This window comes from Scardinius erythrophthalmus, assembly GCF_964197995.2.
Source record: "Scardinius erythrophthalmus genome assembly, chromosome: 6".
Taxonomy (NCBI): domain Eukaryota; kingdom Metazoa; phylum Chordata; class Actinopteri; order Cypriniformes; family Leuciscidae; genus Scardinius; species Scardinius erythrophthalmus.
This window is the reverse complement of record NC_138226.1, coordinates 42,477,502-42,502,501: the sequence shown is the minus strand read 5'-3', so window position 1 is coordinate 42,502,501 and position 25,000 is coordinate 42,477,502. Positions and strand designations below refer to the sequence as shown.

General features: G+C 44.1%; 1 protein-coding gene across 3 annotated transcripts in view; it reads left to right on the top strand.

The window, feature by feature from the left end:
- Positions 1-25,000, top strand: part of LOC308691961 (dedicator of cytokinesis protein 9) — a 146,641-nt gene that overhangs the window by 33,493 nt on the left and 88,148 nt on the right. For all 3 annotated transcript variants that reach the window (XM_081367573.1, XM_081367574.1, XM_081367572.1), the window contains exon 2: positions 3,229-3,345. In XM_081367573.1, coding sequence (XP_081223699.1) covers positions 3,229-3,345 — 117 coding nt within the window. The remainder of the gene's footprint in view (positions 1-3,228; positions 3,346-25,000) is intronic.

The window sequence follows — 25,000 nt, the reverse complement described above, 5'->3', positions numbered from 1 at the left end:
CCTGAATCCAGACTCACTTTGTCTGTCACACACACGCACACACACACTCACACACACTCACACACACACACACACTCACACATACTATATATTTCCTGTCTTGCTCCTCACACAATAGAGTTGAGATCATCTTTCAGACTGGAGAGCTCTGGTCCTCAGAAGAGAGAGATGTGTGTGTTGAAATGTTTTAAATGGAGATCACACAAGCTTCCATCATCTCACATGTGTGTGTCTTTCCTGCTGTCTGTTTAATCCAATATATTCTGCTGTTCTGCTGACTTATGAACTTTATTCTGGAAACTGAGTGCGCTGTCATTTGTGAGCCTGTTGTGTTCAGTTAGAGTGTGTCTGTGTGTTTCAGAGTACAGCTGTAAGAAGTGTACACACACACACACACACACACACACACACACACACACACACACACACACACACACACACACACACACACACACACACACACACACTCTACTGTGATGACATTTTGAACACAACTGTGCAAACATTGTCCCATTCATGTTCCCAGGAATAAATAAAGGTGTGTGTCTTTCCCATTTGTGTTTGTACACATGCTATACTCCATCTAAAACTGTTTGGTAACATTTTACTTAAAGCCTTTATGTACAGTATAATCCATTATAAATGTTGTTTTATGCATTAATTATGCCTTGCAATGCAACTTATCGTGCATTGTATGGTCACATGAGTAATTGTAACCACAGTTATAATACATTATATATAGCATTAAAACACGACAAACAACCAATTTAAGATGTAAGAAGGAATCTGTGAATATTATAATGCATTTGAACTTGTTTATGAAAATATGCATTGCATTATAATGTACAATGTTTGCCTATAGATTTTTTTAAAGGCGTGGTGAAATGCTCATTTTCACTCAATCTCCTGTTAATCTTGAGTACCTATAGAATAGTATTGCATCCTTCATATCTCCAAAAAGTCTTCAGTTTTATCATATTTATAAGAGAAAATAGGATGTACCGAGTCTTTCCGGAAAAAACCGAGCGTCTGGAGGCGGGCCGTGTGGGCGAAGCCAGAGCCATAGAGAGAATCCGTCGATCTGGGCTTTGTTTAAAAAACATTCATCGTCGAAATGCAGGGAACAAACAGTCTACACAACTCGTTTCTGCATCCACTGTTCCTAACGCTGGGTTCTTTGGTAAGCTTTCCCTCACCAAACACACTTTGGAGACACTATGCAGCGCTGCCGATGATTTCCTGTTGAAGCGCGTTGAGGTGCGCGGTCTCGCTTTTCCGGGAGAAATGCTCATATACGGAGTTCCACTCTGGTCTACGTCATTAGATCCACGGTCAAAAAAAAAACAGCCGAAACTTGTACCGACCCGGAAGTAAGATTTTCGGCACAGAAATTCTCCGTTATTCGTCCAAAATATTTTTTAAAAACTTTGCCCATGTTAAGGATGAGAATCCATCTCTTTAACACTTTAAACAACTCTGAATACATGAAACACCATTGTACCCCCCCTTTAATAATTGTTTATAGTTGCTATAATTGGAAATTTTAATTAAATTAAATGAATTGTACCTCTGTCACATCACAGGGCCATTTAAAATAAATTAGTGAAGGCAAAATTGAATAAAATGCTGAGCTATGTAAAGAAACATATTTGATAAAACCATCTCATTAATGTAAAAGCTCCAGTCTTGTGAAACAGCTGAGTCACAGTTATCAGTCCAGAAAAGTGAAGTTCGTGGCGTCTCTGTCGGTCATTACTCGCTGGAATTACTCGAGAGTGAGCTTCTACCTTTTACGGTTAGTTTCATTATAGCAACAATAAAATCACCCGTCAGTCATATGACTGTAACTCAGCTCTCTCATATTTGAGTTAAAGATTAAATTGCTGAATGTCTAAAATATCTCTATGAACACTCATAAACGCATGCACTTCATTTCACTGTAAAGCTGCAAACGCGCCACGATAGAAGCGCTCAAAGACTTGTAGACGCAGGATTTCATTTCATGGTTGCTTCAGCAAATGCATTTTTATCTTAACACAGTTGTTTAGGTTTAGTGTTGGTGGTGTGTTATTCTCAAACGCACTGAGCTTTTAGTGCCACTCATTTCATTTCTGAACTGCCTTGATACAAACAATATCTAACGTAATTTCATTGGTTTTAACGCGTTCATTGGTTTTGGGTAAAACTGAACTCATTTTTAGCGCCACTCACTGGACATTTTACTTTGAAAGTGTCTCGAAATGTGCAACAAGCAACATAATAATATAGCCTAGCTAAAATGTTGCCACAGGCATGTTTTCTTAATGAGTCTGGATTAGTTTGAGAGTATTGGTTTGCATGCTTATGACACACACACACACACACACACACACATTGGCGGGAGTGAACCTGTTGTGGTGTGTGTAAGCTTCAATTTTGACGTGGTGTTTGTGTGAGATTCTGGCCTTTCATTGGTCTATCCAGTTATGATATCATCATCAAAACAGCTCCGTCTCCATGGACGACAGCATCTGAGGTCATTCTGCCAATATCACTCCCAGATGTGTGAGTGGACTGTGTTATCTCACTTAGTCTTACACACACACTCCCAGATTCCTCCTATACAATATCAGTGGAAACATATTACCAAGATCCTCGTCCAAAATTCCCATATTCTTCAGAGATCACCAATTTATCTTTACAGAAAGAAATGAGAAAGGGAGGATCGTGATCGCTGCACATTGACTGCCTGGTTTTTCAATTCAAGTTTTTATATATATATATGGGCATATATGACATATATATGTATATAGCAACTCTGTTGTGTGATTTTTGCAAAAAGGTTGTTGCTCTTTTTGCTGTGATTTCTCTTCTCGTTGTAACAGCAGCTTCTCTGATTGGTGGAGCTTCAGGATTATGAGCAGTGTAGTTCTTCACTTAACACTCAGAATTAATTTTTTATCATAAAAACTCCTTTTTATCTCTTTAAAAAAGTGAGATTTTTAAGTTCATCTGAACTCAGCTCTTACTGGGTCAGAGGGAGTTGGTCATTGTTTCAGATAATGTTCTCATTAAACGCCACTGATTCTATACAGTCACAATGGTCAATCTTCAGGTGTTGCTCATTGGAATAATGGGACTATTACTCCTTTCCTCCTTTGATTGTGCTTATTCAGTTTTCATTCCCTGTGAGTTGCTGGAATATGAAGATCTGCTGAATGTGTGTGTGTGTGTGTGTGTGTGTTCCAGGTGAAGCCGCGTGTGGTGGAGCCTCTGGACTATGAGAGTGTGCTGGTTCAGAGGAAGACTCAGATCCTCAGCGATGGACTCAGAGACATGCTGCAGTTTCCTCTGGAGGACTTCCAGGTGATCAGGCTTTTACTGTGGGAGCCTATCCTATCCCATCCACTTTACACACCACATGATGTTTAAATGTGCATTTATTGACAGGAATAATATGTGACCCGTGCTGGCAAAAGGATTCAGAATACGCACGTGATAATTTCGAGCTACAGGCAAAACATGTGAAAAATGGTTGATTTTTGAGGTTTTCACAAAACTCAATTTACTCACTTAGCCTCACGTCCATCCAAGATGTTCATGTCTTTTTTTCTTCAGTCGAAAAGAAATTAAAGGGTTACTTCAGGATTTAGCATTAAGCTTTGTATTAGTAGAAAACCTGTAGTATTTTCGAATTACCATGCTTTCCCCCCTCATATCCCCCTGAGAGGAGAGATTTATGTATTTTTTGTCTGGAAAAAATCCTCCGATGACGCAAAAATCGTCATTTTGCGTCATCGGAGGATTTTCTGTCCAGAGGCTAAAGACTACAGCCAGTAGATGGCGTTGTTCCGCATGTTTTCAGCCCGCCCATAGGAGGTGGGATCTCACTCACAGAATGTACACAGTGTCAGCCGTCTTTCTTTGGAAGCTAAGCTAGCATGCTCTTGTTCTGTGGAGAAAGCTGAATAATAGGAGAAAGCTGAGTAAGTAGGGGTTACCATCTTCCTTTTCCCGGACTTGTCCGGCGGGCGAGACTGTTAAAAATGTCCGGGATTCGGCTTTTGCGTTCTGCGGTCGCCATTCATTGTTTACATGCACACCTCTCGTTTCAATCTAACTGAATTAATTCCGATCGGTGAATCTGACTGTAGTGTTTACATGAACGCTAAACAAGTGATTGGTTGATGTGCATTTTAACATTGCTAAGAAAATTCCCGCTCCTCCGTGAGAGATGCGAGACCCGGCGCGTCTTAGTAATGAAGCCACCGGCCTCGCGCCGTTCTCCCGCGGCCGTCAGCCTCGTCCTGCTCGCCACAGTAAACATGATGAATGGCGACTGTAGAACGCAAAAGCCGAATCCCGGACATTTTGGGCATCTCTAAATCCCTGGCAAACTCATCACTTACTTAGGCTAGCCTTGTTGTTTTCAACTGTGCTCTCTAACCGGTAGGCGTGGCCTCCTAAGGCAGCGAAGCAAGTGCATTCTGGGAGTTGTTGTCTTTCATCCACATAAGCCAAAAATACATTTTCTGGCTTTTCTCAGTCTAGAAAGCTCCAAATTCAAAAATTTCTCCACATTTCTTCTACTTAAATGACCTATTTTAAATACACATTCATCTTCCCAGAGGTGAAGTATCCCTTTAATGTTTTTGAGGAAAACATTCCAGGATTTTTCTCCATATATTGACTTCAATGGAGTCTAACAGCTTCAAAGTCTCTACACGATCCCAGGCGAGGAATAAGGGTCTTATCTAGACAAACCATCAGCCATTTTATAAAAAAAAAAAACATTTATATACCTGTACTTTTAAACCACAAATGCTCGTCTTGCACTAGGTCTGATGTGTCACACATTACGGATCACGTTAAAGGTCATGCGTGACGAAGGCGGAAGTACCAAACTAGTGTTTACAAAGCCAACATGCAAAGACTGAATCAAACGGCATTTAAAAAAAAAAAAAAAAAAAAAAAAGGTAAAACAACAATGTTGGACGATTTTGAAGTTGGACGAGAAAATCTTCCCTACATTTCTGAACCGGAACACGTGTGACCTTTCGACATGATTACGTAATGTGTGAAGTTGTAGACAGCAAGACGAGCATGTGGTTAAAAAGTATTTAAATGTTTTTGTTTTTTTGTTTTTTTTTAAATGTCAGATGATTTGTCTATTCCTCGGCTGGGATCGTGTCGAGACTTTGAAGCTGCACTGAAACTCACATTTGGACCTTCAACCCGTTGGACCCCATTGAAGTCTCTATATGGAGAACAATCCGGGAATGTTTTCCTCAAAAACCTTCATTTCTTTATTGACTGAAGAAAGAAAGACATGAACTACTACTACTAATTGAACTACTCCTTTAAGCCCTCGTCTAGCGATCCCAATGCTCCAGATAGCAATTAAACATCTAAAACTATCTTTATTCGTACGTTTTTTGAGAGGAGAACCTTACCTTTGTCCATAAAAAACGATCTTACTCGCACTGACTGACAGATCCGAAGCGTGTGCATAAAGACGCATCAGACAGCGCATGATCCTGATAAACACACAGGATTACAGCATTTCAAAATATCTGTCTTGGCAAGATAACGCAAACATTATCTGTTTTGTCTGAAGTGAACGTTTGGTTAACTGTTGGGGAAAAACATTTGATGTGTAACATTATATTAGATCCGTGCAGTACAGGTCTGAATACATAGGCTGTCTGTTTCATCAATGTTAATCAAACAATTGTGGTTTCATGGAAAAAAAGTACAATATATATTTTTACTGTAGATATACAGGAAATATTTGGTTTTGACTTGGTGTGTGCCAAATGTGGTGTTATTACCGGGGATTTTAAGGTATGGTTGCTAATTTTGTTTTGGAACCTTCAGAAAACTTTATCTTGATTTTTCTCAAAATTGACTTCTCTGACTCTATCGACTTCAAACTGGTGCAGCTCAGTCATTTTTTTGTCTGATTCCAACAAATCATACATCATTTTGAAGGTTTGTTTTAATAGAAAATGTGAAAATAACTTTTTTGTATAAATAATTCATTTTTGAAAGTTTGCTCATTGTGACTCATTTTGCCAGCACGATTCACATATACTGATGAAAGGTCTGAATCCGCAAGACTAGTTTACACTGGTTTGTGCTGGTCTTGCGGGTCTTTTCAGTGAGCTTATGTGTTAACTTGTTAATGATGCGTGTTAACTATAAGCTGAAAGCTCTAATGAGAGATGCAGACTTTATTCCTGCATTTGACGAATGCTTTTCATCTGCAGTCGGATGTTAGGGCGTCCCACTGGAGCAGTTCAAGTGCTTCGGTATCGTGATCTCAGATCCTGGGTTATCTCTACTGGGAAATGGCTCTGTGCACTGTTGTGGCCCAGTTCATTAACCATCGTGCTGTCAGAAACCCTGAGGAACATTTCGCTGGCTCATCGAGTGCTTCTCAGAGACATTTCTAGCCGTTGTTCAGTACTGGTATTTACAGGTCCCTGTCAGAGAAACTATGTTTCCATATTTTGATACTGTTTATGTCTTTGCCTGCAGTTCAGGGTCATTCACAAGCATCATATGCAGTAAAGAGCTGCTTCACTGCTGACAAACGGCAGAAGACTGTTTTCTTTCTTATACAATAGGCTAAATATTCCGTTACTATTTCAATTTGAGTTCGTAACCCCCATAGACACTGAGGGGGACAAGTCCATCCCCAATCATTAGACATCATACATCCCTCGTCAATGTCAAAATTATTGAGATGGCCAATCAAATCAAAGACGGCGGGTCTTTCTGTTCGGAGGAAGATGAGTGTGTGGAAAGATTTAAGTAACTATTATATTTGATGTTTGACAACTGTTTTATGATGAAAATGTTCAAAACTGACAGTAATATCCAGTGATGCAAATTAATATTTAACTGCATTGGTATGTTTAAGTCCCCCTGTGGTGAAAATCTAGTTTTTAATGTTGTTTATATGTCTATGTGGTGTTTTTAATATGCTTTAAGACAAACCATGTGTAAATCCATAAGTCGACACCATTGCTGAGTATTTCCTCCTTAAAACTGCAGTGAACCAAAGACAGTCTCAAAAACACGCTTTGAAATCGCTGGTGTTTCTGACGTCACAAACTACCTTGTAACCAATCAGATCAACGTGTGATCGTCAACGAGTGGATCTCTGAGCTGAGTGAGTGAGTGGAGGCAGGGCTCATTTGCATATTCATAGAACCCCGTAAACTAAACGAGGCAAGGGTGTAGAGTTACATTCAAGCAATTTTAAGGCAAGAAGAAATTATTTTTCAAGGAAAAAACATTTATGTCATTTTGGTGATCAAAGATGAGTTTTAAGGAATACAATTATTGACTACAGGGGGACTTTAACAAATTATTAATATGTTCAGATAGTCTCCTTGCTGTTTTTCCACCACATTCATAATCGTGCTTTTGCCGGTGTGCTTTCGCTGTAATGTATAACAATGTTAGCAAAGTTACAAATAATATTCTTTCTCAGCCCTGAAACTCATACTATTTTTCAATTAAAGTAATATCATAAACGTGTCCACTAATGGCTTAAATGAACCAGTTACCAGTCGATTGGGAAGATCTTTGGTTTGGGGAGAGCTTCATACTACAGCATGGATCTCTGGGCTGTTGTGTAGCTGATGATGTGTTGATTCGCTCTAGAGGATTTCATTTAGCATAGATGTAGTGCTGGACTTCACTGTGAGGGTCAGACAGCTGTTACATTGTATTTTATGACAGCCTTGACCCTTTTTCCTGAGAGCCATGACTGCAGCTGTACAGTGTGATCAGAGAAACTACAGCAGACAGCGGTAGAAAGAGCTCAGGATCAGGATGTGGAATGGGTCATTGTGTTGGGATGCTCATAGATCAGGATGGACAGAGCCTAGGATCATGAGATCTGTGGCTCAGGTCACCGAGTCTCACTGGTCACAGGTTGAAGGTGAAGCCTGACATTTTTTATGTCACTTCCTGTCCCATTTTAAAGTCTACATGAAACAGAAGTTGCAAAAGTCTTTTCTTCTCTATTGTGCCGTATATCTGAGTGAAACGGCTTCTGGAACAAGAACAAATGTTGGGCGGGGAAATTTTGTCTGTGTGGAATTGATTGGATCGTTGTGGTTTGCTATTGGTGGATCTCATGTGAGTGACAGGTTGCCTCGCCCTCATCATCAGAGAAGAAAAGAGATGAGCTGCAAGAGGGAGGAGTTATCTGTCTAACAGATAAATAATTTATAGTCAATAGTTCAATTTTGATTTTGTGGTGACTTTAATACAGAGACAGTGGTAAGTGGGCCATCAGTATGTATGTTGATGTTCTGAAGAGTGAAACTGTGGATCTGTAGTGCTTTAAAACATATTGCTCTATTTATCTGACAGTGTATGTTGAAAATGGCTCAACCAACGCTGTGAGTTTGAGACGGGACCTCTGGTTTGAACGAATAAGGCTAGTTTTTGGGAAACCTGTTGATTAACAGTAATTATTTTTGCAATTCCAGTTGGTGCTACTAGTTAAGAATGGGCATAACTATGTATTTCCAAAATCAGCTAGTTGGTGGGTTGCCTTAAAAAAATTAGGGGCTGCACGATTAGTCATATTTTAATCACGATCACACTTTCTGCTTTTCTTCATTAATTAAGCTTAATCATCAGTTTTTTTTTTTTTTTTATGTGACATTTCAAATCCTCATTGCGATATTCTGCTCAAATGAGATGCTTGCGCTATTTGAATCTACGAAATCCACGAAAACCAATTAGCATTAAGCTGTGTCGTCAGCAAGTCGTTTCCCATCATGCTTTTGATCAGCACAGTCGGTGGAGAGCAACTGCGTTCGACTGCAGAATCCGACACGGCCGCCTCGCCATCACAAAAGTTTTTTGACATTCGTCATCAGAGCAAGGCGGACCGCACTCGGACACATTTCTAACCGGCATGCATCTCGCGGTGATCACCGGTGATCGGTTCTGTGCAGATTTTGCTCATCTCAAACAAGCCTATTGTGTTCTTGTGTTAGCAATGGTTCCCTCCATTCATTGTGTTCTTGTGTTAGCAATGGTTCCCTCCAATCATTTGTGTTATTGTGTTATCAATGGTTCCCTCCAATCATAGCAATGGTTCCCTCCAATCATTGTGTTCTTGTGTTATCAATGGTTCCCTCCAATCATTGTGTTCTTGTATTATCAATGGTTCCCTCCAATCATAGCAATGGTTCCCTACAATCATTGTGTTCTTGTGTTAGCAATCGTTCCCTGCTCTCCATTCATTGTGTTCTTGTGTTAGCTATGGTTCCCTCCAGAGAAAGACGTGAAGCCATCGTCACTTTGCATCAAAATGGCCTCACATGCAAGGAATCTGATGCAAAGAATATTGGACCTGAAAAAAACATTTACCGGATCATCCAGAACTTCAAGGAGAGAGGTTCAGCTGTGGTGAAGAAGGCTCCAGGACGTCCCAGAGCATCCAGCAGGCGTGAGGGGACAGCAGGGAGTTTCCAGTTCATCTGCACAAACACTGAGGCCAAGACTTCAAAGAAGGCCTGGAGTCAAGAAGGGCACCAAAGAACCCACTTCTCTCCAAGAAAACCATCGTGGACTGACTGATATTCTGCAGGAACTGCAAGGATTGGACAGCAGAAGACTGCGCAGTTATTTTCCCTGACTGTTCAGGACATCTGGGAAATCAATTGGAAAAAAAAGTGAACGCTAGCATGAGTCCTGTGTCGTTCCAACAGTGGTCCCCCAATATAGTTTTACAAAATCCTGTGGGAAACACTGATCATTTTATGAACTTTACTCCAGCATAGTACAACAAAAGTTCCTTTTAAGTCAGTAAAGCTGTTAAGGCCAAATTAAAATGTTCTGGGACAAACTGCATTTGGGCTTAGCCCCGAATGTTTACCATCTCTCACTCCGCCCCTGATTCTGCCTAAAAACACTGTGGGGAATAAAGAAAGGTATCAAAACGACCTGCAAAATCAACTTCTCCCAAAGATCCGGGAGAAATTTCGTAATGATCTGTTTAATTTCCAGCATGATGGAGCAGCATGTCACAAGGCAAGAGTGATAATGAAATGGCTTTGAGATCATTACATTGAAATGTTATATCCATGGCCAGGCAACTCCCCGGATCTTAATCCCACATAGAGAACCTGCGTTCCTATGTTGTGTGTGTGTCTTGTGTGCTGCTGCTCTCTAGTTTGTGCTCGTTCCCATGTGAGTGTGTGTGCGCGTGCGTGCGAGTGTCAGTGTGAGTGTGTGTGTGTGTGTGTCAGTGTGTGTGCGCGTGCGTGCGAGTGTGTGTGTGTGTGTGTGTGTGTGTCAGTGTGTGCGTGTGAGTGTCAGTGTGTGTGTTAGTGAGTGTGCGAGTGTGTGTGTGTGTCAGTGTGTGTGTCAGTGTGTGTGTTAGTGAGTGTGCGAGTGTGTCAGTGCGAGTGTCAGTGCGAGTGTCAGTGCGAGTGTCAATCCGAGTGTGAGTGCGAGTGTCAGTGTGTGTGTGTGTGTGTGAGTGTCAGTGTCTGTGTGAGTGTCAGTGTCTGTGTGAGTGTCAGTGTCAGTGCGAGTGTCAGTGTGTGTGTGTGTGTCAGTGTCAGTGCGAGTGTCAGTGTCTGTGTGAGTGTCAGTGCGAGTGCGAGTGTCAGTGCGAGTGTCAGTGTGTGTGTGTCAGTGTCTGTGTGTGTGTCAGTGTCAGTGCGAGTGTCAGTGTCAGTGCGAGTGTCAGTGTGTGTGTGTGTGTGTGTGTGTCAGTGTCAGTGCGAGTGTCAGTGTCTGTGTGAGTGTCAGTGTCTGTGTGAGTGTCAGTGCGAGTGTCAGTGTGTGTGTGTCAGTGTCTGTGCGAGTGTCAGTGCGAGTGTCAGTGCGAGTGTCAGTGTCTGTGTGAGTGTCAGTGTCAGTGTGAGTGTCAGTGTGTGTGTGTCAGTGTCAGTGCGAGTGTCAGTGGCTGTGTGAGTGTCTGTGTGTGTGTCAGTGCGAGTGTCAGTGTCAGTGCGAGTGTCTGTGTGAGTGTCAGTGCGAGTGTCAGTGTGTGTGTGTGTCAGTGCGAGTGTCAGTGTCTGTGTGAGTGTCAGTGTCAGTGCGAGTGTCAGTGTGTGTGTGTCAGTGTCAGTGCGAGTGTCAGTGTCTGTGTGAGTGTCAGTGTCAGTGTCAGTGCGAGTGTCAGTGTCAGTGCGAGTGTCAGTGTCAGTGCCAGTGTCAGTGCCAGTGTCAGTGCGAGTGTCAGTGTGTGTGTCAGTGTCTGTGTGAGTGTCAGTGCGAGTGTCAGAGTCAGTGCGAGTGTCAGTGTCTGTGTGAGTGTCAGTGTCAGTGCGAGTGTCAGTGTGTGTGTGTCAGTGTCAGTGCGAGTGTCAGTGTCTGTGTTACGGCCAGCTCGTTTCGGCCGAACATAAACGAAACAAGTACAAATGGATCGACTTGCAAGATTTTTATTATTACAAAAACTTAACAGAACAAAGTCTAGGGTTCAACAAAAAGGGGAAAATCATAATCCAAATGGGGAATAGGAAAAGGTGGATATGGGTTGTGAATAAACAAAGGCAGTAAAACAAAATGACTCCTTCAGAGGCGGTCAGTCCCCTGGATGAAGAAGCCAGGTGGAGAGGGAAAAGCCAAGGTTTTATCCCCTCCATCATTAAGAGGCAACCAGGTAGCAGGGGTGTGTAATCTCCCACGCCCTTCCTGAAAGACATTGCCCCCAGCAGGCGAACAAATGAAGTGCGGGGTCGTAACACCTCCCTCCTCAAAAAAGATTTGGCACAAATCTAAAAAGAAGGAAAAACAGTTACACACTGCCCAACAACGGATACAAAGAATATTTTAGATTTTCTAGAAGAAACGTCTTCTGCCCCTCTTCATTCTTCATCACCTCTGGGCCCTAGAGGCGGATAAGAAAAAGAAAGCGAGAACAGGCAACGCAGAAACGATGTTATATTCTAGAAAGGGCATCAGCTATAACATTATCTTTTCCTCTGATGTGCTTAATTTCGAGGTGGAAAGGTTGTAAGATAAGACTCCACCGCATTAGTCGCTGATTGTGATTCCTCATCCGATTTAAGAAGACTAAGGGATTATGGTCCGTATAGATGATAATAGGAGCAGCAATTGACCCTAGATATACCTCAAAATGTTGTACGGCCAACACTAGGGCAAGAGCTTCCTTCTCGATGGTAGAATATACCTGTTGGTGTCGATTAAATTTCTTCGAAAAGTAACTTACGGGATGTTGAACCTGATTCAAATCCTCTTGCAAGAGGACAGCGCCCGCACCGCAAGCACTGGCATCGATAGCAAGACTAAAGGACTTTTCGAAATTTGGAGCCGTCAAAACAGGAGCATATGCTAACAAAGCCTTACAATTTTCGAAAGCCTGCTGACATGGCTCGGACCATTTAAAATGCAACTTCGGACTCAACAAATCGGTGAGAGGAGACACTACGCTGGCGAAATTTTCGCAAAAACTCCGATAATATCCCACCATGCCGAGAAATCGTCGCAATTCACGACGAGTGGTGGGGACTGGAAAGGTACAAATGGCTTCTACCTTACTTTCAATGGGTTTTACGCAACCATTTCCCACTACTTTGCCCAAATAGGTAACGGTTGCCTTCGCAAACTCCGACTTAGCGAGGTTGATGGTAAGATTAGCCTTTTCCAAACGAGAGAACAATTCTTTAATTTGAGTGAGATGCTCATACCAAGAGGAACTATACAGAACGACGTCATCAAGATATGCCTCACATCCTGACATTCCATAAAGTATACGGTTCACGAGTCGCTGAAAAGTCGCGGGTGCGTTTCGAACTCCGAAAGGCATCACCGTATACTGCAGGAAGGCATCAGGTGTAACGAAGGCAGATAATTCCTTTGCACGACTAGTCAAAGGCACCTGCCAATATCCCTTTAAGAGGTCGAATTTACTGACGAAACGGGCAGAACCAACATGATCGATACAGTCATCAACTCGAGGTAAAGGGTAACAGTCCGACTTTGTCACAGAATTAAGTTTTCGATAATCTGTGCAGAATCGATATGAGCCGTCAGGTTTATTTACTAAGACACAAGGAGAACTCCATGAACTGAAACTAGATTCAGCCAGATTGTAAGTAAGCAAATAGTTCACCTCTTGTCTTAGCAAATCTCTTTTGAAAGGATTGACTCGATAGGCGTTCTGTTTAACTGGACATGAAGTTCCTACGTCAATGTCATGTTCTATGACAGAAGTACGACCAGGAACATCAAGAAAAAGAGAGGGAAATGACATCACCAACTCAGTGACATCACTCCTCTCTTTCTCTGTCAGATAGGAAAGATGAGAGGACAGCTTAAGAAGAATCTCAGAATTTTTAAGTCGCCCGTCGACTTTCTCTTGAGAAAGAAAACTTCCATCCTCATCAGCATTCTCTAAAGAATCCTCACCCGTGTCGTAAAAGAGGGGAGACGATTCTGAAAAAGAGTCACGAGAGTTAACCACATTCACAGTAACAAAACAAACAGGAGCTATATACAATTTCAATAAGTTGCTGTGACAAACTTGTACTTTTTTTCTCCGGTCGGGAGTGTTCAACAGATAATTATTATCTGAAAGACGTTGAGCTACACTGTAGGGTCCTGTGAACTTAGCCTGAAATGGGTTGGCAGGTAGAGGCAACAAAGCCAGTACTTTATCACCGACCTGAAACTCTCTCAGCTTAGCTTTCCTGTCGAAATATTGTTGCATTTTTGTTTGAGACTTACGCAACTTCTTTTTAGCGAGAGCTCGTGCTTCATACAACCTACGCCGGAATCCACTCACATAATCTGAAATGTTTTCAGAAGGTTTAGACATTCGCCACTCATCAGCTAACACAGCCGTAGGTCCTCGCACTACATGTCCGAACACTAATTCATTTGGGCTAAACCCAAGACTTTCTTGGATTACCTCACGTATCGCTAATAACATCCATGGCAGACCTTCTTCCCAATCCGCATCGAGTTCCACACAATATGACCTCAAAAGGGACTTCAGGGTTTGATGAAACCTCTCAAGAACTCCTTGACTCTGCGGATGATAGGCACTAGAAATATTGTGGTTTACTCGAAGCTGACGCAGGGCCTTTGAGAACTGTTTTGACATGAAGTTTGAACCCTGATCGGATTGAATAACTTTGGGAATTCCGAAGGTCGACATAAAATTAGTGAGGGCCTTCAAGACAGATTTGGTAGTGATGGACCTTAACGGATAAGCAGAAGGATAACGAGTAGTCTGGCACATAACAGTTAAAAGATATTGGTGACCAGTCTTAGACCGGGGCAAAGGACCAACACAGTCAACTATCAAATGCTCGAAAGGAGTGGAGACGACAGAAATAGGCTGCAACGGAGCAACAGGCACTTTTTGATTTGGCTTACCGGTGATCTGGCATGTATGACAAGATCGAACATGTTTTGCCACATCTCGTTTTACCTTAGGCCAATAGAACTGTCGCAAGACACGATCGTACGTTTTACGAACTCCAGTATGACCAGCAAGTCCTTGATGAGCCAAATGCAACACAGAGTCTCTCACTGTGAAAGGAAGCACAATCTGAGTTTTAGGTTCCAGAGAAACATCTTTATGCAGGACCACTGTCCGACAAAGCAGACCATCTTCAAGAAAGTACGAAGAGGACAGAGGATCAGAACACTTCTTAGACTCCACTGCAGAAAATAAAGGTTTAAGAGTGTCATCGCTCTGTTGAGCTCTAATTAAATCCTCCCGAGAAATCTGTAACAAAGAAGTTAGAGAACAGTCATCAACATCAGAGAGATCAACATTGGTTTTCTCAGGAGTGGACAGAACCTCAGACGTATCAGCAGATTCACTTTGCAGTACTGTTGAATCTTTCTGATCAGAAGACAACAAAGGACAGGACTTCAGGTCTCTTTGCTCAAGACATTTAGACACATCAGATTCTGGCTTACCTGTATTAACAGTGTAAAAGAAAGTGTCATGCAGTGGAACTTCAACTTGGTTTTCAGACAGGGGTTTAGCCATTGATCGAGTAACTGCACAAGCTGGAAACAAATCAGGAAATTCTCTACAATTATCAACATCAGATTTCCTAGGTGTAGATGCTATTATGGGCGGAGCTGCCACATCACTCCGTCCCCAAACATTCCCACCAGCTAAATCATTTCCCAGAATAAATGTAATCCCAGGGACTGGAAGTGCAGAACGAACACCAACTACTACATCCCCAGATACAATGGCAGAGGAAAGATGGATTTGATGCAAAGGCACTTCAACAAACCCCATCTCAAAACCTCGCACCAATACATGAGTTCCAGTAGCGGTTTCAGAAGTCAAAGGCAAAATTCCTTCTAAAAGAAACGACTGCGCGGCTCCCGTATCTCGAAGAAGACGCACTGGCACCGTTTCGTTTGAACCAGGCAATGACACATTTCCCTCAGTGATAAAAGGTGTATAATCAACGGAAGAAGTCATACACTGATCAACAAGTTTATCACTAACACCAGATAAATAACGATCTTTCTCATCACGAGTATCAACAGTGAAAGGTGAAGTAGAAACTAAAGCAACAGGTTTCGACAATCTCTCTTTCTTCTTGAGAATTAGACAGTCAGATATTTTATGACCAGGCTTTTTACAATAAAAGCAAACCATGTCTCGTGAGAGTGCAGGTTTACTAACATGTTCAGCAACTGTCGCCTTAATATTCCTACTCATCACAGGAGACTTTGTCTTCGGTTGAAAGAAAAACTTAGATTTACTCATGTCGCTGGTTTTAAGACTGACTGAACTGAATGACCCACGATGGGTTAACACAAACTCATCAGCCATAATAGCAGCTTCCGAAAGTGTATCAACCTTGTGTTCAGTGAGATACGTAGCTACAACATGAGGAACACAATGTTTAAACTCCTCTAAGAGCACTAATTCTCTTAACTGCTCTTTAGTTGTAACTTTCATTGAAGTGCACCAACGATCAAATAAATTCTCCTTTTCTCTTGCGAATTCTACATGAGTACATTCGTCAGTTTTACTCAAACTCCTAAATTTTTGACGATATGCCTCAGGCACAAGTTCATATGCATGTAACACAGCAGATTTCACCGTATCATACTCACCACTCTGTTCCAGTGAGAGTGCAGAATAAACTTCCTGTGCTTTACCTGTGAACACACACTGTAACAATAAAGTCCAAAAGCTTTTCGGCCATTTCATGGATAAAGCAACACGTTCAAAGTGATAGAAATATTTGTCCACTTCTTTTTCAGAAAATGGCGGCACTAATCTCATATTTCTGTGAACATCAAACACAGGTTCACCTGCATTCGCATGCTGTTGTAGAACAGGAGGCACATTCGCTTGTGAAACTTCAGCTGTCTTTGCTGCTAATTCTAACTCCAACTTTTTTATCTGAAACGCTCTCTCTTCTCGTTCCCTCTCTATCTCAAGCTCCATTCTTCGCATAGCTAACTGATGATCTAATTTTCTCCCTTCAAATTCTCTTTCTACCGCTCGCTCTTTCATAGCGCGATCGTCACGTTCAGCACGAACTTTCGTGGCCTCTAAACACAATTGCTTCTCTTGAAAAGACAATTCTGGAAATTTTGTCTCACTTTCACTATAAACATCAGCAGGAGTAGACACAAACGATTCACTCTGAGTGATTAACTCAGTGCTTACCTCTATAACTCCTCTATCAACAAGTGATCGCTTCAAAGTAGTCACGATAGTTTCCTTCAGCCTCTTTTCTTGAGAAGTAAGATCGACACTGAAGCGTTCAGCAATTTGTACTAACTGCTCCTTTGTACAACTCTCAAGCAAAGCTTCTGACGGACACGCAAAGAAATCTTCGACCACCGAAGACATTTTGTTCGTATATGTATACGCACAATAACACAAACTAAACTACTACACGTGAGACGCTGTTTACCCGAAATACAACTCCCATAAGCCACTGCTTCAAAAAGGAACTACGTCACCATATTACGCAACCTATGCTCATTCACAAAAATTCCGAAGACTTCCCACAAGTCAAAACACAGTGTAAGCGCGAGAATAAACCGCACTATACACACGAACTGCTTAACTTCACTTATTTTTGTTGAATGGATTTACCGTTTACAATATGAGAAAACTCCAGCTCCTAACTCAGAAAAAACACTAACTAAATCCTACCTGGTCTTCAGAGATGTACCGGGCTCGGGGCGGCATTAAACGCTGAGCTCCGCGACAATCAGTCAGACTGAAAGTCCGGAAGCGTACCCCCAACAGAGAGTGAATCTCCACCCAGGATAACCTCCAAAAACAAGAAAGGCAAAATAACAAAACAAAACAACAAATAGTGCTCCGTTGGAAGGAATGTTTTCACAATCCAGCTGGAAACACACTAACTAACCAGAGTTCTCATTTATAAAAGGTAATCATTCACAAAAACATACACACATACAACCCATACTTACCCACGTTTCCTACCCCAATAGGATCGCGGACGAGACTCCCAATTTATGTTACGGCCAGCTCGTTTCGGCCGAACATAAACGAAACAAGTACAAATGGATCGACTTGCAAGATTTTTATTATTACAAAAACTTAACAGAACAAAGTCTAGGGTTCAACAAAAAGGGGAAAATCATAATCCAAATGGGGAATAGGAAAAGGTGGATATGGGTTGTGAATAAACAAAGGCAGTAAAACAAAATGACTCCTTCAGAGGCGGTCAGTCCCCTGGATGAAGAAGCCAGGTGGAGAGGGAAAAGCCAAGGTTTTATCCCCTCCATCATTAAGAGGCAACCAGGTAGCAGGGGTGTGTAATCTCCCACGCCCTTCCTGAAAGACATTGCCCCCAGCAGGCGAACAAATGAAGTGCGGGGTCGTAACAGTCTGTGTGAGTGTCAGTGTGAGTGTCAGTGCGAGTGTCAGTGTCAGTGCGAGTGTCAGTGTCAGTGTCAGTGCCAGTGTCAGTGCGAGTGTCAGTGTGTGTGTCAGTGTGTGTGTGTCAGTGCGAGTGTCAGAGTCAGTGCGAGTGTCAGTGTCTGTGTGAGTGTCAGTGCGAGTGTCAGTGTGTGTGTGTCAGTGTCAGTGCGAGTGTCAGTGTCTGTGTGAGTGTCAGTGTGAGTGTCAGTGCGAGTGTCAGTGTCAGTGCGAGTGTCAGTGTCAGTGCCAGTGTCAGTGCGAGTGTCAGTGTGTGTGTGTCAGTGGCTGTGTGAGTGTCTGTGTGTGTGTCAGTGTCAGTGCGAGTGTCAGTGTCTGTGTGAGTGTCAGTGCGAGTGTCAGTGTGTGTGTCAGTGCGAGTGTCAGTGTCTGTGTCAGTGTCAGTGCGAGTGTCAGTGTGTGTGTCAGTGCGAGTGTCAGTGTCAGTGTCTGTGTGAGTGTCAGTGTGAGTGTCAGTGCGAGTGTCAGTGTCAGTGCGAGTGTCAGTGTCTGTGTCAGTGTCAGTGCGAGTGTCAGTGTGTGTGTCAGTGCGAGTGTCAGTGTCAGTGTCTGTGTGAGTGTCAGTGTGAGTGTCAGTGCGAGTGTCAGTGTCAGTGCGAGTGTCAGTGTCAGTGCCAGTGCCAGTGCCAGTGTCAGTGCGAGTGTCAGTGTGTGTGTGTCAGTGTCAGTGCGAGTGTCAGTGTCAGTGCGAGTGTCAGTGTGTGTGTGTGTGTCAGTGCGAGTGTCAGTGTGTGTGTGTCAGTGTCAGTGCGAGTGTCAGTGTCTGTGTGAGTGTCAGTGCGAGTGTCAGTGTCTGTGTGAGTGTCAGTGCGAGTGTCAGTGCGAGTGTCAGTGTCAGTGCCAGTGTCAGTGTGTGTGTGTGTGTGTGTGTGTGTGTGTGTGTCAGTGTCAGTGTCTGTGTGAGTGTCAGTGCGAGTGTCAGAGTCAGTGCGAGTGTCAGTGTCTGTGCGAGTGTCAGTGCGAGTGTCAGTGTGTGTGTGTGTCAGTGCGAGTGTCAGTGTCTGTGTGAGTGTCAGTGTCAGTGCGAGTGTCAGTGTGTGTGTGTCAGTGTCAGTGCGAGTGTCAGTGTCTGTGTGAGTGTCAGTGTCAGTGCTAGTGTCAGTGTCAGTGTCAGTGCCAGTGTCAGTGCGAGTGTCAGTGTGTGTGTCAGTGTCTGTGTGAGTGTCAGTGCGAGTGTCAGAGTCAGTGCGAGTGTCAGTGTCTGTGTGAGTGTCAGTGTCAGTGCGAGTGTCAGTGTGTGTGTGTCAGTGTCAGTGTCTGTGTCAGTGTCTGTGTCAGTGTCTGTGTCAGTGTCAGTGTGAGTGTCAGTGTGAGTGTCAGTGCGAGTGTCAGTGTCAGTGCGAGTGTCAGTGTCAGTGCCAGTGTCAGTGCGAGTGTCAGTGTGTGTGTCAGTGTCTGTGTGAGTGTCAGTGCGAGTGTCAGAGTCAGTGCGAGTGTCAGTGTCTGTGTGAGTGTCAGTGTCAGTGCGAGTGTCAGTGTGTGTGTGTCAGTGTCAGTGCGAGTGTCAGTGTCTGTGTGAGTGTCAGTGTGAGTGTCAGTGCGAGTGTCAGTGTCAGTGCGAGTGTCAGTGTCAGTGCCAGTGCCAGTGTCAGTGCGAGTGTCAGTGTGTGTGTGTCAGTGGTAGGCTTGTTGCGATAGTCGGTGTTACCGGTGATACACGGTGTTTAACCCACCTACCGGTCATAGCACTTGACCACCGTCACCGTCCCCATCGTGTTGAAGTTTTAGCCTATAGTAATAAAGCACTTAATTCAGTTAGTGACTATGTGCCTTCTTAATTTAGCGTAAGCGGAACGAGCGCCGCAGTAAAGCAGCAGGTGTCCGATTTCATTTATCATTTGAGGAGAGTGAGGCGAGCTAACTGGCAAAGGATGGCGGAAGATCTGGTTTCAAAGAGAAATGCAAACGTGAGTTTAATTTTTATATTAGCTTTTTTTTTTGCACTTAAGTGTCCAGTGATTATTCGGGTAGGCTACCTTATTTAACGAAGTTTTTGATGTTCGTTCGTTTCATATTCGATGGTTGTGCGGTGTTTTTTTTTTTTTTTTTTTTTTAGCTGAAAAAGGCAGGCACTTTATTTAACGAATAGTGATTTTTTATATATAATTTCTTGTTTGATACTTGCACGATGTGTGCAGTGGTTCGTTTTGTTAATAAATGCACTTTAAAGGTGTTTCATAAGTGCTTTTGTTTAGTTTTTACATGGTGTGTTAAGTTATTATTCATTTTGCAATAAAGATGTGTGTAATACAAGCGAGTGTCTTATTGTTTTGTGTATTTTTATTAAGAATAAAATAAATTAACCCATGATTAATTCAAACAAATGCTACTGAATTGCCGCTAATTAAAGTGAAAGTAAATTGAGATGTGTGCACGTGCGCATTTTCGGCCACCCGAAATCCCCGACACGCAACCCCGGTGACACCGGGATTACCGTTTTTTTTACACGTCGATTAACCGGTGGAAAAAATCCGTCACCGCAACATCCCTAGTCAGTGGCTGTGTGAGTGTCTGTGTGTGTGTCAGTGTCAGTGCGAGTGTCAGTGTCTGTGTGAGTGTCAGTGCGAGTGTCAGTGTGTGTGTGTGTGTCAGTGCGAGTGTCAGTGTCTGTGTCAGTGTGTGTGTGTCAGTGCGAGTGTAAGTGTCTGTGTGAGTGTCAGTGTGAGTGTCAGTGCGAGTGTCAGTGTCAGTGCCAGTGCCAGTGTCAGTGCGAGTGTCAGTGTGTGTGTGTCAGTGTCAGTGCGAGTGTCAGTGTCAGTGCGAGTGTCAGTGTGTGTGTGTGTGTGAGTGTCAGTGCGAGTGTCAGTGTGTGTGTGTCAGTGCGAGTGTCAGTGTGTGTGTGTGTCAGTGTCAGTGCGAGTGTCAGTGTCTGTGTGAGTGTCAGTGCGAGTGTCAGTGTCTGTGTGAGTGTCAGTGCGAGTGTCAGTGTCTGTGTGAGTGTCAGTGCGAGTGTCAGTGCGAGTGTCAGTGTCAGTGCCAGTGTCAGTGTGTGTGTGTGTGTGTGTGTCAGTGTCTGTGCGAGTGTCAGTGCGAGTGTCAGTGCGAGTGTCAGTGTGTGTGTGTCAGTGTCAGTGCGAGTGTCAGTGTGTGTGTCAGTGTCAGTGCGAGTGTCAGTGTGTGTGTCAGTGCGAGTGTCAGTGTGTGTGTGTGTGTGTGTGTGTCAGTGTCAGTGCGAGTGTCAGTGTGTGTGTGTCAGTGTGTGTGTGTCAGTGTCAGTGTCAGTGTGAGTGTCAGTGTGTGTGTCAGTGTCAGTGTGAGTGTCAGTGTCAGTGCGAGTGTGAGTGTCAGTGTGTGTGTCAGTGTCAGTGTGAGTGTCAGTGTCAGTGCGAGTGTCGTTGTCAGTGTCAGTGCGAGTGTCAGTGTGTGTGTGTCAGTGCGAGTGTCAGTGTGTGTGTGTGTGTGTGTGTGTGTCAGTGTCAGTGCGAGTGTCAGTGTGTGTGTGTCAGTGTGTGTGTGTCAGTGTCAGTGTGAGTGTCAGTGTGTGTGTCAGTGTCAGTGTGAGTGTCAGTGTCAGTGCGAGTGTCAGTGTATGTGTCAGTGTCTGTGCGAGTGTCGTTGTCAGTGTCTGTGTGAGTGTCAGTGTGTGTGTGTCAGTGTCAGTGCGAGTGTCAGTGTCTGTGTGAGTGTCAGTGCGAGTGTCAGTGCCAGTGTCAGTGTGTGTGTGTGTCAGTGTCAGTGTCTGTGTGAGTGTCAGTGCGAGTGTCAGTGTCAGTGCGAGTGTCAGTGTGTGTGTGAGTGTCATTGTCAGTGCGAGTGTCAGTGTGTGTGTCAGTGTCAGTGCGAGTGTCAGTGTGTGTGTGTCAGTGTCAGTGCGAGTGTCAGTGTCTGTGTGAGTGTCAGTGCGAGTGTCAGTGCCAGTGTCAGTGTGTGTGTGTGTCAGTGTCAGTGTCTGTGTGAGTGTCAGTGCGAGTGCGAGTGTCAGTGTCAGTGCGAGTGTCAGTGTGTGTGTGAGTGTCATTGTCAGTGCGAGTGTCAGTGTCAGTGTGTGTGTGTCAGTGTCAGTGTCTGTGTGAGTGTCAGTGCGAGTGCGAGTGTCAGTGTCAGTGCGAGTGTCAGTGTGTGTGTGTGAGTGTCATTGTCAGTGCGAGTGTCAGTGTCAGTGTGTGTGTGTCAGTGTCAGTGCGAGTGTCAGTGTGTGTGTGTCAGTGTCAGTGTCTGTGTCAGTGTCTGTGTCAGTGTCTGTGTCAGTGTCAGTGTGAGTGTCAGTGTGAGTGTCAGTGTGAGTGTCAGTGCGAGTGTCAGTGTCAGTGCGAGTGTCAGTGTCAGTGCCAGTGTCAGTGCGAGTGTCAGTGTGTGTGTCAGTGTCTGTGTGAGTGTCAGTGCGAGTGTCAGAGTCAGTGCGAGTGTCAGTGTCTGTGTGAGTGTCAGTGTCAGTGCGAGTGTCAGTGTGTGTGTGTCAGTGCGAGTGTCAGTGTCTGTGTGAGTGTCAGTGTGAGTGTCAGTGCGAGTGTCAGTGTCAGTGCGAGTGTCAGTGTCAGTGCCAGTGCCAGTGTCAGTGCGAGTGTCAGTGTGTGTGTGTCAGTGGTAGGCTTGTTGCGATAGTCGGTGTTACCGGTGATACACGGTGTTTAACCCACCTACCGGTCATAGCACTTGACCACCGTCACCGTCCCCATCGTGTTGAAGTTTTAGCCTATAGTAATAAAGCACTTAATTCAGTTAGTGACTATGTGCCTTCTTAATTTAGCGTAAGCGGAACGAGCGCCGCAGTAAAGCAGCAGGTGTCCGATTTCATTTATCATTTGAGGAGAGTGAGGCGAGCTAACTGGCAAAGGATGGCGGAAGATCTGGTTTCAAAGAGAAATGCAAACGTGAGTTTAATTTTTATATTAGCTTTTTTTTTTGCACTTAAGTGTCCAGTGATTATTCGGGTAGGCTACCTTATTTAACGAAGTTTTTGATGTTCGTTCGTTTCATATTCGATGGTTGTGAGGTGTTTTTTTTTTTTTTTTTTTTTTAGCTGAAAAAGGCAGGCACTTTATTTAACGAATAGTGATTTTTTATATATAATTTCTTGTTTGATACTTGCACGATGTGTGCAGTGGTTCGTTTTGTTAATAAATGCACTTTAAAGGTGTTTCATAAGTGCTTTTGTTTAGTTTTTACATGGTGTGTTAAGTTATTATTCATTTTGCAATAAAGATGTGTGTAATACAAGCGAGTGTCTTATTGTTTTGTGTATTTTTATTAAGAATAAAATAAATTAACCCATGATTAATTCAAACAAATGCTACTGAATTGCCGCTAATTAAAGTGAAAGTAAATTGAGACGTGTGCACGTGCGCATTTTCGGCCACCCGAAATCCCCGACACGCAACCCCGGTGACACCGGGATTACCGTTTTTTTTACACGTCGATTAACCAGTGGAAAAAATCCGTCACCGCAACATCCCTAGTCAGTGGCTGTGTGAGTGTCTGTGTGTGTGTCAGTGTCAGTGCGAGTGTCAGTGTCTGTGTGAGTGTCAGTGCGAGTGTCAGTGTGTGTGTGTGTGTCAGTGCGAGTGTCAGTGTCTGTGTCAGTGTGTGTGTGTCAGTGCGAGTGTAAGTGTCTGTGTGAGTGTCAGTGTGAGTGTCAGTGCGAGTGTCAGTGTCAGTGCCAGTGCCAGTGTCAGTGCGAGTGTCAGTGTGTGTGTGTCAGTGTCAGTGCGAGTGTCAGTGTCAGTGCGAGTGTCAGTGTGTGTGTGTGTGTGAGTGTCAGTGCGAGTGTCAGTGTGTGTGTGTGTCAGTGCGAGTGTCAGTGTGTGTGTGTGTCAGTGTCAGTGCGAGTGTCAGTGTCTGTGTGAGTGTCAGTGCGAGTGTCAGTGTCTGTGTGAGTGTCAGTGCGAGTGTCAGTGTCTGTGTGAGTGTCAGTGCGAGTGTCAGTGCGAGTGTCAGTGTCAGTGCCAGTGTCAGTGTGTGTGTGTGTGTGTGTGTGTGTCAGTGTCTGTGCGAGTGTCTGTGCGAGTGTCAGTGCGAGTGTCAGTGCGAGTGTCAGTGTGTGTGTGTCAGTGTCAGTGCGAGTGTCAGTGTGTGTGTCAGTGTCAGTGCGAGTGTCAGTGTGTGTGTCAGTGCGAGTGTCAGTGTGTGTGTGTGTGTGTGTCAGTGTCAGTGCGAGTGTCAGTGTGTGTGTGTCAGTGTGTGTGTGTCAGTGTCAGTGTCAGTGTGAGTGTCAGTGTGTGTGTCAGTGTCAGTGTGAGTGTCAGTGTCAGTGCGAGTGTGAGTGTCAGTGTGTGTGTCAGTGTCAGTGTGAGTGTCAGTGTCAGTGCGAGTGTCGTTGTCAGTGTCAGTGCGAGTGTCAGTGTGTGTGTGTCAGTGCGAGTGTCAGTGTGTGTGTGTGTGTGTGTGTGTGTGTGTGTCAGTGTCAGTGCGAGTGTCAGTGTGTGTGTGTCAGTGTGTGTGTGTCAGTGTCAGTGTGAGTGTCAGTGTGTGTGTCAGTGTCAGTGTGAGTGTCAGTGTCAGTGCGAGTGTCAGTGTATGTGTCAGTGTCTGTGCGAGTGTCAGTGTCAGTGCGAGTGTCGTTGTCAGTGTCTGTGTGAGTGTCAGTGTGTGTGTGTCAGTGTCAGTGCGAGTGTCAGTGTCTGTGTGAGTGTCAGTGCGAGTGTCAGTGCCAGTGTCAGTGTGTGTGTGTGTCAGTGTCAGTGTCTGTGTGAGTGTCAGTGCGAGTGTCAGTGTCAGTGCGAGTGTCAGTGTGTGTGTGAGTGTCATTGTCAGTGCGAGTGTCAGTGTGTGTGTCAGTGTCAGTGCGAGTGTCAGTGTGTGTGTGTCAGTGTCAGTGCGAGTGTCAGTGTCTGTGTGAGTGTCAGTGCGAGTGTCAGTGCCAGTGTCAGTGTGTGTGTGTGTGTCAGTGTCAGTGTCTGTGTGAGTGTCAGTGCGAGTGCGAGTGTCAGTGTCAGTGCGAGTGTCAGTGTGTGTGTGAGTGTCATTGTCAGTGCGAGTGTCAGTGTCAGTGTGTGTGTGTCAGTGTCAGTGTCTGTGTGAGTGTCAGTGCGAGTGCGAGTGTCAGTGTCAGTGCGAGTGTCAGTGTGTGTGTGTGAGTGTCATTGTCAGTGCGAGTGTCAGTGTCAGTGTGTGTGTGTCAGTGTAAGTGCGAGTGTCAGTGTGTGTGTCAGTGTCAGTGTC